General features: G+C 40.1%; 1 protein-coding gene across 1 annotated transcript; it reads left to right on the forward strand.

Moving 5' to 3' along the window:
* The first annotated feature begins 722 nt into the window (after nucleotides 1–722).
* Nucleotides 723–13,886, forward strand: slc6a1b (solute carrier family 6 member 1b). The gene is made up of 15 exons (XM_017704748.2): nucleotides 723–1,142; nucleotides 2,108–2,486; nucleotides 2,747–2,878; nucleotides 3,600–3,700; nucleotides 3,790–3,899; nucleotides 4,172–4,304; nucleotides 4,511–4,645; nucleotides 4,732–4,835; nucleotides 5,061–5,185; nucleotides 5,984–6,096; nucleotides 6,835–6,966; nucleotides 10,226–10,328; nucleotides 11,666–11,766; nucleotides 11,852–12,019; nucleotides 13,607–13,886. Exons 2-15 carry the CDS (start codon nucleotides 2,249–2,251, stop codon nucleotides 13,712–13,714), a joined length of 1,803 nt encoding a protein of 600 aa, XP_017560237.1. The 5' UTR covers nucleotides 723–1,142; nucleotides 2,108–2,248; the 3' UTR covers nucleotides 13,715–13,886.
* Nucleotides 13,887–14,163: the final 277 nt, after the last annotated feature.

A 14,163-nucleotide genomic window follows, 5' to 3' on the forward strand; every position in this document is an offset into this window, starting at 1 on the left:
AGTGTTCTCAGTAGAGGAGGTTACAGTTAGAAAATCATGTAATTTGCCCAGGGGAGCCAAATCTTTTGCATACCTCTGTAAAATATTAGTTTTTTGTCAGTATTTAGTGTGTCCAGTCTTTACCTTCCATACCTCTCAGGAGACCCACTTTCAGTTTCTCAAAGAAAGCTGCAGACACACCTGTAAAGTCCAGTCTTAGAAGTTGGTCGATCATTTTCTGCTGTAATCCAAACACATTCAGTGATGTTGAGGTCTGGACTGTGGTATGGTCAGTCCATTGTTCAGCTTCTTTGTTTGATTAGTTGTCTTCTCACAGTGGAAGAAGGATGGACAGAAAGCACTTTGGGAGTCTTTTCTTTTTCACATATTTTCTTCCGGCTGGAATACGGACAAAATGAAGGGTGGAGTCTGTCTGGCTTTTGCACCAAGAAAAGAGAGAGGAGTGAAGGGTGACCACTCATCCTCAGAGCTCTTTGTGTCCAAGCAAATGGAGTTTCGTCCAAAACCCCTGCACTACAGCGAATAGCCAGGTCAACTGCTTCCATTGAGCAATTAGGCCAGTGCTCATTAAAGGTGGTCAAACAACTTGACGCCTGCGAATGGCCCCCCATGACAAAATCACATTTACATTCACGCGCATTTGTAGGCGAGTTGGCGCAACACGCGCGCGCGCCCACACACACGCACACACACACTCATACACACACAAAGCATATAAAAAGCCCCGAGACAAGAAGATGCTCCAGTGTGGAGCCCGCTGCGTTCTCAGTGGTGGACATGTTGTGCGCGGGGAGGGTCGACTTTCACATGACATTGAGGCTATGTAGATGAGAGCGAGTGTGTGTGAGAGAGAGTGAGTGTGTGTGCGTGTGTGTGTGCGCGCGCGTGTGTTGCAGGGGGGGGATGTAACATCTCTGGTCGCTGATGTTAGGTGGTGGCACAAGGCGAAGCTGCTCCTTCTCCAGCTCGTTTGGCCCCGCTCGTTCAGCACCACCTTGCTGGACAGCGCCTCTTCTTCTCCAGCAGGACCTTCTGGACTCCACTCGCCTGTATGGACGCGGCTCACTGTGGCTTTCCGCGCGGCTGAGATTCTTCACGAGGAGCCCGCGGACGGCGCTCCAGCACGGGGACGCGCTTTGACTGTAAGTAGAGCAGCGCCTCTTTCAGCGTCAGTTCGGGGAGATTTGGGGGGGCTGCGCTTCGTCTCGAGGGTCTTTTTTTGCGTTTTTGGATGTGTTCAGAAAGGACGCCGACGCTGCCCGAATACGAGCACATTCTGAATTCGGCACATGGAGGTTTTAGCGCGCGTAAAGGGTAAAGCGGAGTGCGCGCTTTGGCTCCTGCGACCCTCCAGCAAGTTAAACGCGAATCCCCTCGTTTCTGAAAACATCACCCGCTGAACAACGACCATTAGAATCTATTATGGTGGCTTTCTAATAGAAATTGGTGTAATGATTCCTAATGGAGACCACTAGTTTCCTGGAGAACACCTTTAGATCCTATTAGAAACATGAAATGCACAGACGCACAGAATCAGCCATTGGTCACCTGTGAAACCGTTAGGATCACTTACATTGCGATTTCGACCCAGTGAAAATGCCAAAACACATTCCAAAACCATCAGTAACCATCAGAAACACTTACTGGTAACTATGGGTTTTTTTTTAACTAGCAGAGAAAAATATGAAAAAGAGGCAAAGCTTGGTAAAATCAGGTGAACACGGCTCGGTGCGCAGGGCACAACGGGACGCGCCTTCAATGAGCTCTGGACGATCGTTATTGTAGTCAAAAATAAATGTTTAATAATATTAAACATGTTAAGCAAAATGGCCCATAAATCAGCTCATAAATATCGTGGCCTTTTTAACGCACGTTATAATTTTACTCGTGTAAGATTGTGTGATAATTTTTTTTTGTACCGCTGCCGCACAAAAAAAATCCAGTTTTAGTTCAAAAATAATAAAACAGCGAACATCTTTAAAAAAATTGTGCGCCAAAAAAAAAAAAAAAAAGTCTCCAAGCAGAGCGCGCGCGGTGAATTCACGCGACACCTAATCATCACTGATACCACTTAAAAGCGTCTAATTCTTCGTTTTTTTGGCCGCAGGTTTCTGTTCGGCTCGGACACTCGCCCCACAGCCCCCTCCTCCTCCTCTTCTTCCTCCTCCTCTCCGCGAAGCTGCTGTCTACGTGGAGCGCTGCTGAACTCTCGCGCCCGCCTGCCCGGAGCTTGGCCAAAGCCAGAGAGATGGCGAGCAACGGCGCGAAAGCCGCCGCCGACGGACACGTGCTGACCGAGGTGAACGAGGCGCCCACGTCCAACGACAAGCCCAAGACGCTGGTGGTGAAGGTGCAGAAGAAGAAGGACCTGCCGGACAGGGAAACATGGGCCGGCAAGTTTGACTTTCTCTTGTCGTGCGTTGGCTACGCGATCGGACTGGGCAACGTGTGGAGATTTCCCTACCTCTGTGGCAAAAACGGCGGAGGTAAAGACCAGTGGGATGTTTTTTTTTTTTTAATAAAGAAAAAAAAGTGCTGGAGTAAGGAGACCCTGAAGAATATATACTTTTAATCTCTTGTAATCTGAATAATTCCCATAGTCCTTTAGATTGTCTGTGGTCTTCTGCGCAAACGTGCGCCGAGCAGCCGTGGATTATCTGAGAAAAAAAATGACGCAACCGTTTTATTTCACTTTTTTTTTTCTTTTACTTGCCCGTTTTAAATGATTTTTATTATTCCTGTTTAGGGGCCTTCTTGATCCCGTACTTTTTGACGCTCATATTTGCTGGAGTACCGTTGTTTCTGCTGGAGACCTCCCTTGGTCAGTACACGTCCATTGGAGGACTTGGAGTGTGGAAACTAGCTCCCATGTTCAAAGGTAATCAAGCATGCAGAAAGGATCTCATCCCCAGCGAGCGCTCACATTTTGCGCATTGCCTTCAAAAAACAAGGAGCGTTGCGCTTTTTCAAGGCCTTGTTGCAGCCTCAAAGGGCAACTGCACTGATTCTTACAGAATGTGCGCCTAAGTGAATCATCGAGGTGTAAACGGAGTGATCCAGATGGTTTGGTGCAAAATGGTTCGGATTTCTTTACAGTGGTGGTGAAGGGAACCAGGGGTCGCCATGACTACATTTCATTTACTATCCAAAACCACCATCATTTGTAATGGTGAAATATTTGTAGAAATAAAGAATAAAAAAAATCATAAATAAATAACTTCCATGCATGCACCCTTCTGCAAAGAACTGTTTTTAACACATACATTTTAGGCTAAAACCTTCCCCATCCTACAGCAACATCTCAGAGATGTGAGGGAGTGTATTTATAACTATTTTGTGTGATAGTATTCTGTAAGAGAGCTTTTAGAGGTGGACATCTGGTTCCCATCACCACCAATTCTGACTCTGAAACTTTCCCTAGAACGGAACATTTCACATCAAACCACCCTGAGTGACTAAATTTTAAAAATCATTGGCATTCCCCTTTCATTTTGGCCCAATTACACTCCAACATATTTGTGCTAGCTGCAGACTCTTATTGCTCATTAATATGCACAATTGTTATATTCCTCCGCATACATTACCCTGATCTCTCTTAGGTGTTGGCCTGGCGGCTGCAGTTCTCTCCTTCTGGCTTAACATATACTACATTGTCATCATTGCTTGGGCCATTTACTATCTATATAACTCCTTCACGACAGTAAGTACAGCTTTTCAGAGAGATTTTTCCCATTGTTAACCCAAGATTTCTTTAAATGCCTGCTCAAATACCACATTATCCCGTTTCAGGAGCTTCCCTGGAAGTCCTGTGATAATTCCTGGAATACAGACAGATGCTTTTCAAACTACAGCTTGGCAAGCACGGCTAATATGACAAGTGCCGTGGTGGAGTTTTGGGAGTAAGGGCATCCATTTACTGGAACAATTTGAGCTTCAGGACTCTAGTTTGCATGAAAAAAACCCGGCTTTTGTCCTCTGCTTTATAAGAGGGCCAGTGTTATTTGCACAAAAATGCGACGATTGTTTGTGTCTGGCCCTCGGACAGCGGGTTGACGTGACTCGCATCAACAATGAAGGCTATATTTTGTCTAAGTAGGATTGTTTCTACCTCTAATGTTTCCCATGCATGTAACATCAATCAGTAATGCTTGTTTTTCCTGTGGTCGTCCAGACGTAACGTCCATCAGCTCACTAAAGGTTTGGAGGAGCCAGGAGAGGTCAGAGTGCCTCTAGCAATAACACTGGCCATTGCTTGGGTTTTGGTCTACTTTTGTATCTGGAAAGGTGTGGGTTGGACAGGAAAGGTAAGGAAACAGATATTTGTTCTTGGCTTTGAACATTTCTTTCATGTCCACTGCTATGACTGTAGCATCAGCTGTTCATTATCAGAAATGATTAAAGGCTGGTGCAGCGTCAGTCTTAACATTCCCTCTGATAGTGCTATTATGAGCTGTTGCATGCTAGTTCTTGACCACTGGACCTTGATAAACTGTGATTGTCATGTTTTCAGGTGGTGTATTTCTCCGCCACATATCCGTACTTCATGCTACTGATTCTCTTCTTCCGTGGAGTCACCCTGCCTGGAGCTAAAGAGGGCATCTTGTTCTACATCACACCCGACTTTGAAAAGCTGAAGGAATCAGAGGTACATCATGTCACATGTACCATGAAGCTGAAGATGTATATTGACAATTTTGCATTATTTTGTGACATTTTTTTCTTCCTTCTTAGGTGTGGCTTGACGCTGCCACTCAGATTTTCTTCTCCTACGGCCTGGGCCTCGGGTCGCTGATTGCCCTCGGAAGCTACAACCCCTTCAATAACAATGTTTACAAGTACGCAACAATTACATGACATAACGAGAGGCTCTCAAGACACACCGATCGTTACTTCCTCAATGAAAGAAAAGGTCTTTGTTCACAAGACATTGTAGGCTTAAGTGCTGAGGATTTCCGATACAGGATAAAGTGAAAGCCACTGTCGTCCACTTCTCACTGAATGCTGATGGATGAGCGATCCATATAATGACCTTATATAATGACCATTTGTCCACTCCACAGGGATTCTATCATTGTCTGCTGCATCAACTCCTTCACCAGCATGTTCGCTGGGTTCGTCATTTTCTCCATTGTGGGTTTCATGGCTCACATCACACAGAGGCCTATCGCTGACGTGGCCGCATCAGGTAAATTGATTTTTCAGATTTGCTGGGAAGTATTGATATGAGTGACATTAACTGTTCAGTTTCAGGAGGAAAACGTTAATTTACTTTTTCGATGCTGTTCGATACAGCGATGCTGTTAAGGAACCACTTTTGGTTCCTTAAAGAAACATGCAAATGTGAAGTTTTTTTTTTAACATATCAGTGCTGTCAGAACAAAATCTTGTATCTCCAAAATGATGACTTCACAAAATAGGAAAAATATTCTTTCCAAAAATGTTCAACTTTCAGTGGAATTAATTTTGGATTATTTTCTATTGGTCCACTTGAAATCTTGAAATTCACGAAATTTTAACTTAGTGTATAAGGAAAAGCTTTTAAATCAGTGTAAAACCTTTAAACATGATGTAGTTCATAATCTAGTCAAATGTAAAATGTATAAGGTATGCTGAGTCTGTTAACCATCCAAGCGCTAGCCTTATATTTGCGAAGTAGCCAGTTTAATCCTTGGCCATGCCAGAACCAAGGCTAAGAGAGAATAACTGTCCTCTCTCTCTGAGAAGATAGGATGGTCCTCCCTCTCCCCCCATCACTCAGAACAATGCTAGCCAACTGTGAGACGTCTGTCAGCTAATGTAGTGAAATTGTTAGTGCTCTCCTCCAAGCATGTTGAGCTGTTTGGTGATGTTGTGTTAGCAGCACTATGAAAAGATTCAGTAAAGCTTTGCATGTATTAGGAATCCTAGTTAGCGGGTAGAACTGGCAACAACTGATTGAATTAAGTCCAGGTCTGAAGGAAGACTGCATGCTTTTCTTTTTCAGGTCCAGGACTGGCCTTCCTAGCCTACCCAGAAGCTGTTACCCAGCTGCCTATTTCACCTCTTTGGGCAATCCTGTTCTTTTCCATGCTCCTAATGCTTGGCATTGACAGTCAGGTAAAAATAATGAATGTACACATTTTAGATTGCCCATGCTAATTCCTCCTTTCTTAGCATGCCATGTCCTAACCTTAGTGAGCCTGTGGGACTACAGCTTTCTACAAGATCCTGCATGATATCAGCTGCCTAGTCATTTGAATTACTCTGCTGCTGTACAGTCTGTGGAATCTATACTGCTATACATTTTTTTTCTCATGTGCATCTATAATGGATTAAGATATTTAGATATTTCTGAGGCGATTAGATATAAAAGATCCCACCTGCATAAGAAAGGAGGTCAATGGAAAATACGTGAAAAACAAGAGTTTCCAAAACTGTTAAAAAAAATGGGGCTCTTAACAACCATGCAGCACTGATTAGATCAGAAAAGAAAACAGACAAAAAAGAAGAAAATTTACACCAAACTGGACAACTGAGATGTTAAGCAACTTTTACAAGTATAATCTGCTGATGAAATTTGTAAGTGGAACTGGATCACGAGAAGCAGAAAATGCAACCAACTTCTAAGACTGAACTTTGGAGATGTAATATTCTGCCAAATATGTATTGTCTGTTTTTTCTGACACTAAAAAGGAATTATTTGTACTTAATGGCGAGTTTGACTGGACACTGAATAAATGAAGGATAGTCTTTGACTTTTGCACAGTACTGTGAACATATCTATATACACCAAACCCATACACACATCTCGGCAAAATAGAACATGTAACCAATGAATTAATTGTATCTCCACAGTTCTGCACAGTAGAGGGTTTCATCACAGCACTGGTAGATGAGTTCCCCCTCGTGCTGCGAGGACGACGAGAGATCTTCATCGCTGTTGTCTGCCTCGTGTCCTATGTGATCGGCCTGTCAAATATCACACAGGTATGTGCATAATGTATTCTCAGCTTGTCTGAACAGCGGTACACTTCTCTCTTCCTATGGATTCAGCGTGTGTGTAAAAGCAGGAAGATGATTATAATGATGTCCCTGAATGTGTATCTGTGGATAGCAAAAAATACCTCAAATAGGCAGACTGAAAGCCCTTGAAGCTGCATTAAGTAGGATCGCCTCGCTTTGAGAGCCTCTGAGCACATAAACATCTCAAGCGGAGCATTTTTACAGAGATAGCTAATGGCTTTGTAGTGTTATCAGTTCAGCAGCTTAGTAACCTCAAACTGTTACATAAAAGCTTGTAACCAGAAAAGGATGTTATTTAAGTTGTTTAAATGTCATTTGGCTTCACATTTGCTGTGTGCTGGGCTGTGGCTATGTATAGTGCACTCAATAGGTATGGAGGAATTGCTAATTTAGGTTTTTTCTTAAGCCTTCTCGGAAAAAAGGAACAACAGGAGGCAAAAATCACCGTTTACTTAAGAGCAGTTTGGAGAAAGTGAGTTGTACCATTTTTGTGCCCATTTATACCATTTCAGGTGTGTACAGCCTATGTATTGTGACAGTGGGCCAGATTGTAATTGTCAATGGCTAATTATAGTTATATAGTTATGCTGGATAAAACCTGCTGAACTGCTTGAATTGTCCTGAAAGTATGGGGCACAGCCTAACATTTCAGGTTTTTGCTAAATAATTTAAAAGGTACTTGAGCAAAATTTGTAAAGCCTTTGCATGAAAAGTTACTTTCTTGGTAAAAAAGGCTTCAGGGTGAATCTGTGACCAAAAGCACATTTTTCTGGAAGCTGTTTAACTACCTCAAACATCCATGTTGCATTTTACCCCAACAGCAGGCAGTTTGAATAGCTTGGAGATAAGAGACGCGCTCTGTACTCAGAAAGCAACATTAAATCAGATGGAATAAAGGAAAGAAATTGCTCTACAGTTGATCTCAGAAAAGTCAACAGAATTGTGAGGTAAAAATAAGTATCGCTCATTGGAATCACTAACGTCAAACAGAGTGCACGAAAGATTTTGTCTTTAGAATTATGAAGGTTACAGCGTAAGATGCAAATGTCATCAAACCTCATCACTTCGTCAACAACCAAAAAGTGGGGGAAATGAGTCAGTAGAGTTTCATGTTTTATGGACAGATGACATTTACAGGGTTCTACTGTAAGTGTAATACGGTTGAAATGTACAAAAGGAAAAATCTGCTGATGATACAAATCATACAACTACACCAGTGCCACACGGTGGGCGTAATGTCAGCCTCTAGGCAACATAAAGGCAGCACAACAGTGATTTCCTAGCTTTCAGAGAAGCACGTTTACTATCCAGTGTGCCAGGCTCACTGGACAGCTTGCCACTATACAAAAAGGAATCTTCAAAACATACTATGCAAATCAAGAACTTCAGAAGATTTTTTTTTCTATCCATCGTGGCTCAGAAATGGACAAATTGGTTTACTCTGAGCAGAATATTTTTTTCTTGCGTTTCAGCCCCCCTAAACCTGTTAGAACAAAAAGATCAAAAGCTCACCGAGGAACTGGAAGTATCAACTCAGATAAAACTGCAGTTCAGACAACTGACATTATCCTTACACAAAATAAAGTCTCCTAGATGGTACATGTGATTCTCGGCAAAACCTTTAATTGGTGTAGAACCTCCCATTGTGTTAAGCTTCTTTAAAAACTTCAAGGCTATTGTATTTTCAGCTTAAATGGAAGATCTGGTCATTGCAAGGGCTACAATTCCAGTACATCACATGTTAGCATAACATCTATATAATAAATTAATCAATTATGCGTTGATTGTATACATTTATGTACAGTACTGTCCAAAATCTTAAGCAAACTGTTTTAAACCATTTACCATTACAAAAATTTCTGGTTGTAATAAAAAATAGTTTTTTTAAGCTATTTAGAGAAACATGTTTGGTTCTTGACATCTCACTGCACTCCAGCCATCACATGGATTTCTTCAAATCCATTAAAACTCTAATGAAGTACTGATTAGATTACCTTGGTTATGGATGGTAACTCTACTGGTCTTCCTCGAGGAGAGGTTTGGAACTGGTTAGGAGAACATAATGGCAATCAGTATTATTGCATTAATGCAATTCCTCTTTATTCTAATATTAGTGTTTTCCTAAGCAAATAAACATTTACTGATAAACAGCTTTTAAATTAAATTTTCTCAGGTACTTAAAACTTTTGCAGTACTCTATATCGCTGCTGTCGTAACAAAACCTCGTATGTCCATTTTTGTTGCTTTCCAGTCCAGTTTTTTGCATAAATTGAAAGCACCTTTTGTCCTATATATTGTGTCAAACTTTCATGATGAATGGGCCAAAAGAAACAGACCAAAATTGCTTAGAAATATATCTGGTTCTATTGACTTACATTAAAAGTAAAGCGTGTTTTTTCCTTCTCCTGTAAAGATAACATTTTGGAGATACGAGGTTTTGTTCTGACAACAGTGATATATATGTTTCTTATGCTCAGTCACACTCAGGGTGCTGTATATGCATGGCAGATTCCGGGAAGAAATCAAACGCAGCTTTGTAGTGTACCTGCTAAAGATTATACATTGCTGTCTTATCTATGGGATTGCCTAATCACAGTCAGCTCAAATATCCTGGGATTGGTTTCTACAGGACAGTCTGAAGAGGAATGATGACCTAATGAATTTGCCAGGTTCTTATTTTAATAACCTACAACACTTTTGCACAAAGACTCTTATTTTGGCATGTTTGATCACCGCACAACTCTTTCCAATAGATGTATTTCACAGCGAGAGGCCATTTGAGAATTGCATAAGACACTATACACACTTTAAGCATGTGGTCAACCCTCCATCACCACCCACCTCCCCCAGCTTTCTCAGCTAATGACCATTACATAATTCAAGATGGCTGCCCGAACACTGAATGTATGCAGATTCATATTTACCTAGAATCTTTTTTTGGTTTAAACCACTGACCCTCACAATGTTCATCATCGCTACACTTAAAAATATGGTTCCCCAAAGGTTCTTTAGTCAAGACAATGGTTCTGTATAGAACCCTAAACACTCAAAGAACCACGAGTGTTCACAGTTTATATGGATCTATTGTTTTTACAAACCCTTGAAGAACCATCGTTCTCTAAGATCGTAGGACACAAATTCATTAGGAAAGTCTTCCCACATTGTGTGCCATTTAGACATTTTTGCATTTTAGAAGCTAATAATTATTTTTTTAAATCCACAGGGAGGCCTGTATGTGTTCAAACTTTTCGACTACTACTCTGCTAGTGGAATGTGTCTGCTGTTCCTGGTATTCTTCGAGTGTATCTCCATATCCTGGTTCTATGGTAATTTTCTGTTTCTATTATTCATTTTTTTATTATCACTGGCATTAAACTCCATGTCATTAAGTATGGAATAATGCTAACACTAATATTTCCCCACTATCCAATTTTTTGGGCATTGGACCAAAAGAAACTTTACAGAATTACAGGGAATTATATCAGTCAATAGTTGTAAAAGAGGAATTCCACAAATTTTCCTTCATTTCTGCATAGTTTAATGTAAACAAACTTATTGTGAGTGGTTTGGTGTGAAATGTTTAAATGTAGAGAAACATTCTTTACAGTGGTGGTGATAGAAACCAGGGGTCACCTTGTCCTCAAAACAAATCTAATCATTTTATTTACTAACCAAAACCACCAATGAACCATGTGTACCAGTTTTTAGACTTTCTTTTTTAGACTATCTCAAAACTATCATAAAACAGTGTCTCAGACATCAGGCAGTGTATTCATAACCATTTCATGTACTAACTTTCTGTGAGGGGGCTTTTAGAGGTGGACGTCTGGTTCCTATCACCACCACAGTGAACAATTCTGACTTGAAGTTTCTCTAGAACATAACGTTTCACACCAAACCACTTGGAATGACTCAGTTTACATCTTAACCATTTAATTATGCAGAACTTTAGAAAAATGTCGGAATCCCCATTTGAGAATGTCTTTTATTGAGTCTTCTACAAGGTTTTGTTATGACAACAACACTATTAAAACACCTGACTTTCATCAGATTAGACAGCAATCACGTTTTCTTATAAATTAAAAATTTGCAATTTCTCCAGCAAAGAGAAGCAGCACAGGTTCTCTAGAAGTTCACTAGGACCTAAGAAATGCCATACACAGAAGAAAAGCAGTTTCATGTAGATGATAACTGTGGTATTATAGCTCAACACAATAAACATAATACTGAAAAGAAGTGAAATATCCATAAAACAACGAATACTAATTACATCTAGTGCTATTTTAGGCTACTTTGGATTGCTTTGCAACAAAATACTTGTGTTTCTACTTTCACAATCTATAATCGATGTTCAGAAGGTTCATAGTACTCGATGATCTCAGACACCAGACATAACATATCTCATTATGATGAAAGATCCTTTTAATTAATGCTAATCTCTGTGCCAGACTCACTTCCGCAGCCGCTTCATTTGAATGCATATGTAGGATCTTAATTGTTCGGCATAGAGGGCTTGATTATGCAAACGACCGCAGGATTTGCCATTTGCATTTATCAAGAGGGCCGACGTCCCGAGCGTCTACACAGCAGTAATCCTAAGTGAAGTGTTTATGCACCGTTGCGCACAGTCACATGACCTGCCCTCTCTTCTCATTTGTCTAAGGTGTCAATAAATTCTATGGCAATATTGAAGAGATGATTGGATACAAGCCTTGCATTTGGTGGAAGCTGTGCTGGGTTGTGTTCACTCCTCTGATCGTGGCGGTAAGTACAATGGATGGTTTTGTGCAAAAATATCTATGCATAGATAATTGTTCCAGGGCTGCAAAAAAGTTGTGCTGTTTTACAGGGCGTGTTCCTCTTCAGTGCGATTCAGATGGTTCCTCTCACCATGAACAATTACGTGTTCCCTAAGTGGGGCCAGGGTGTGGGCTGGTGTATGGCCTTATCATCAATGGTCCTCATTCCAGGATACATGGGATACATGTTCCTCACATTAAAAGGCTCATATAAAGAGGTAAGAATTAACGTTTTGCTCCTGATTACTCATTTTTGGCATACACATTTGGAAATTTTGACTATTAGAGCAAATGTTTACAGCAGACGGGCTGTTTCCTGCTATAAGAAGTCGCTTAGGATGCCCTGAGCTACTGTGGGCCTCGTATGCAATTTTGCTTTATATTTTTTATGTATTTTATGCTAATTATGATACTGACATAAACAATTCATATGAATACATCACTGATACCTTTGCATCTGAAAAGTCAAGATAACTGAAATGAAGCAGGAGCCATTTATTCATATTTGTTGATTTTATATGTGGGTCAATGGCACTTTCTGTTAAATAAATGAGTAGTATACTATGTGTGGCATTAATAGTATGTGAATATGTGGCATTAATCACATTATTCTACAGTACCTCCTTTACATGCCTACATTTTCAGTGCATCAAAAGAAAATACATTTTTTGCCTTCCAAAGTCTAAAATGTCAGGTGGTGCGATCATCAAATCATATGTGCTTATAATGAAATTATTTAAAACAGTAGTCATATATAAACAATATATATTAGTCTTAACTTATATTTGAAACCATGTTGTAAGACAAGGCAGGTATAACAATATCAATTCACTGAAAAACCTTTGTCAGAAAATTATAATTTCCTAAAATGTCACGAAGCTCAACTGAAAACAAAGGAATTTTACTCTGATATGTTTTTAAGAAAGGGTGTGCAGCCTATTTTGCATTGTAAATAAGACCCTAAGTGGCTGTCATGGTGCAATGGCAAGGTCAGAAGCCCTTTTAGAAATATTGAAAAAAATTGTGAGTCACGATTAATTATCAAGTCAGGTGGTGTGACCCCAGAAAAACCAAGAACATCAGTTATTATTATAATAATGTTTATTTATTTGAAATGTATGTATATACTCGAGTTCAAGAGTCCATGATCTGTGTACAAAGACTAGTTTTCATTATGTTTCATTAGTTTTCATTATATATATATATATATATATATATATATATATATATATATATATATATGTGTGTGTGTGTGTGTGTGTGTGTGTGTGTGTGTATTGCACTATGTCATATTTAAATATGTTTAAATAAGTGAATTTATATTCAGCTAGAATAGCATTAATTAATTTCCATCCTTACATACAAAATAATATCACTTCATTTGATTGAGGGTCCCCAAGTAGGATGTCACTCAGGCCCCCCAAATGTTTAGAAGTGGCTTTGATTAGCAATGCTAGCAGTCTGCATTTCAGTCAGTGAATGCAGGGCTGATTGGACAAATTAGACATGTCTAAAATAAAAAGCTGCATTCCTCTGGAAGGATCGTCGCGCTTCTGGAAACTAGCAATTAAGAACAAAGCATTCAGGTGTGAAGTGAACGTGAGCCCAAAGCTGCTGCAAGTAATACAGGCACACTTGAATCAGCATCTCTCACCACAGGGAGGCGGAAAGTTAGAGTTATCTTCAATTACACCCTGATTGCCTAATGGAATCAATCAGTGCTTTGATATAGCTTTGCTGCTCGCACTTTCACGAGACTGTGATCAGCCTGAAACTGATGATTTTTCACCTCCTTGAATTTCCAGCGGCTGCGGATAATGACTCAGCCTACGGCACTGGTCATGAGCCAAGAGAACGGGCCAGAGCAGCAGCCTGAAAACCCAACCCCAGCCAACGACGAGGCTTACATCTAAGACCCTGAGTGTGGAAGACCATCTCTGATACAAAAAAGTGAAGAAACGTAATCACGGTTGAGCACGACCAAGGACTTCCATGTCTAAAATATATTCACCTACCTCCGGGGGAAAAATGTGACCAACCTGATTACAAGTGATTTTTTTTTTTGTTTTAATGTATGTATGAAAACAAAAACAAAAAAACAGTACAAACTATTCGGCAATGATCTAGTGCTTAGTTTGTATTTCATATGCAAGATATATTAGTCTTTCCAAAATGTAACAATGTAACAACTCAATTTGCGGTATAATTCCGAGTTTGGAGGCCCAACGTGATTGAACACTACTGTGCTAATTATATATATATATATATATATATATATATATATATATATATATATATATATATATATATATATATACATACATACACATATATATGTAATTAATATGTTAAGATAATGTAA

The sequence above is a fragment of the Pygocentrus nattereri genome, chromosome 21 (genome assembly GCF_015220715.1).
Source record: "Pygocentrus nattereri isolate fPygNat1 chromosome 21, fPygNat1.pri, whole genome shotgun sequence".
NCBI lineage: Eukaryota > Metazoa > Chordata > Actinopteri > Characiformes > Serrasalmidae > Pygocentrus > Pygocentrus nattereri.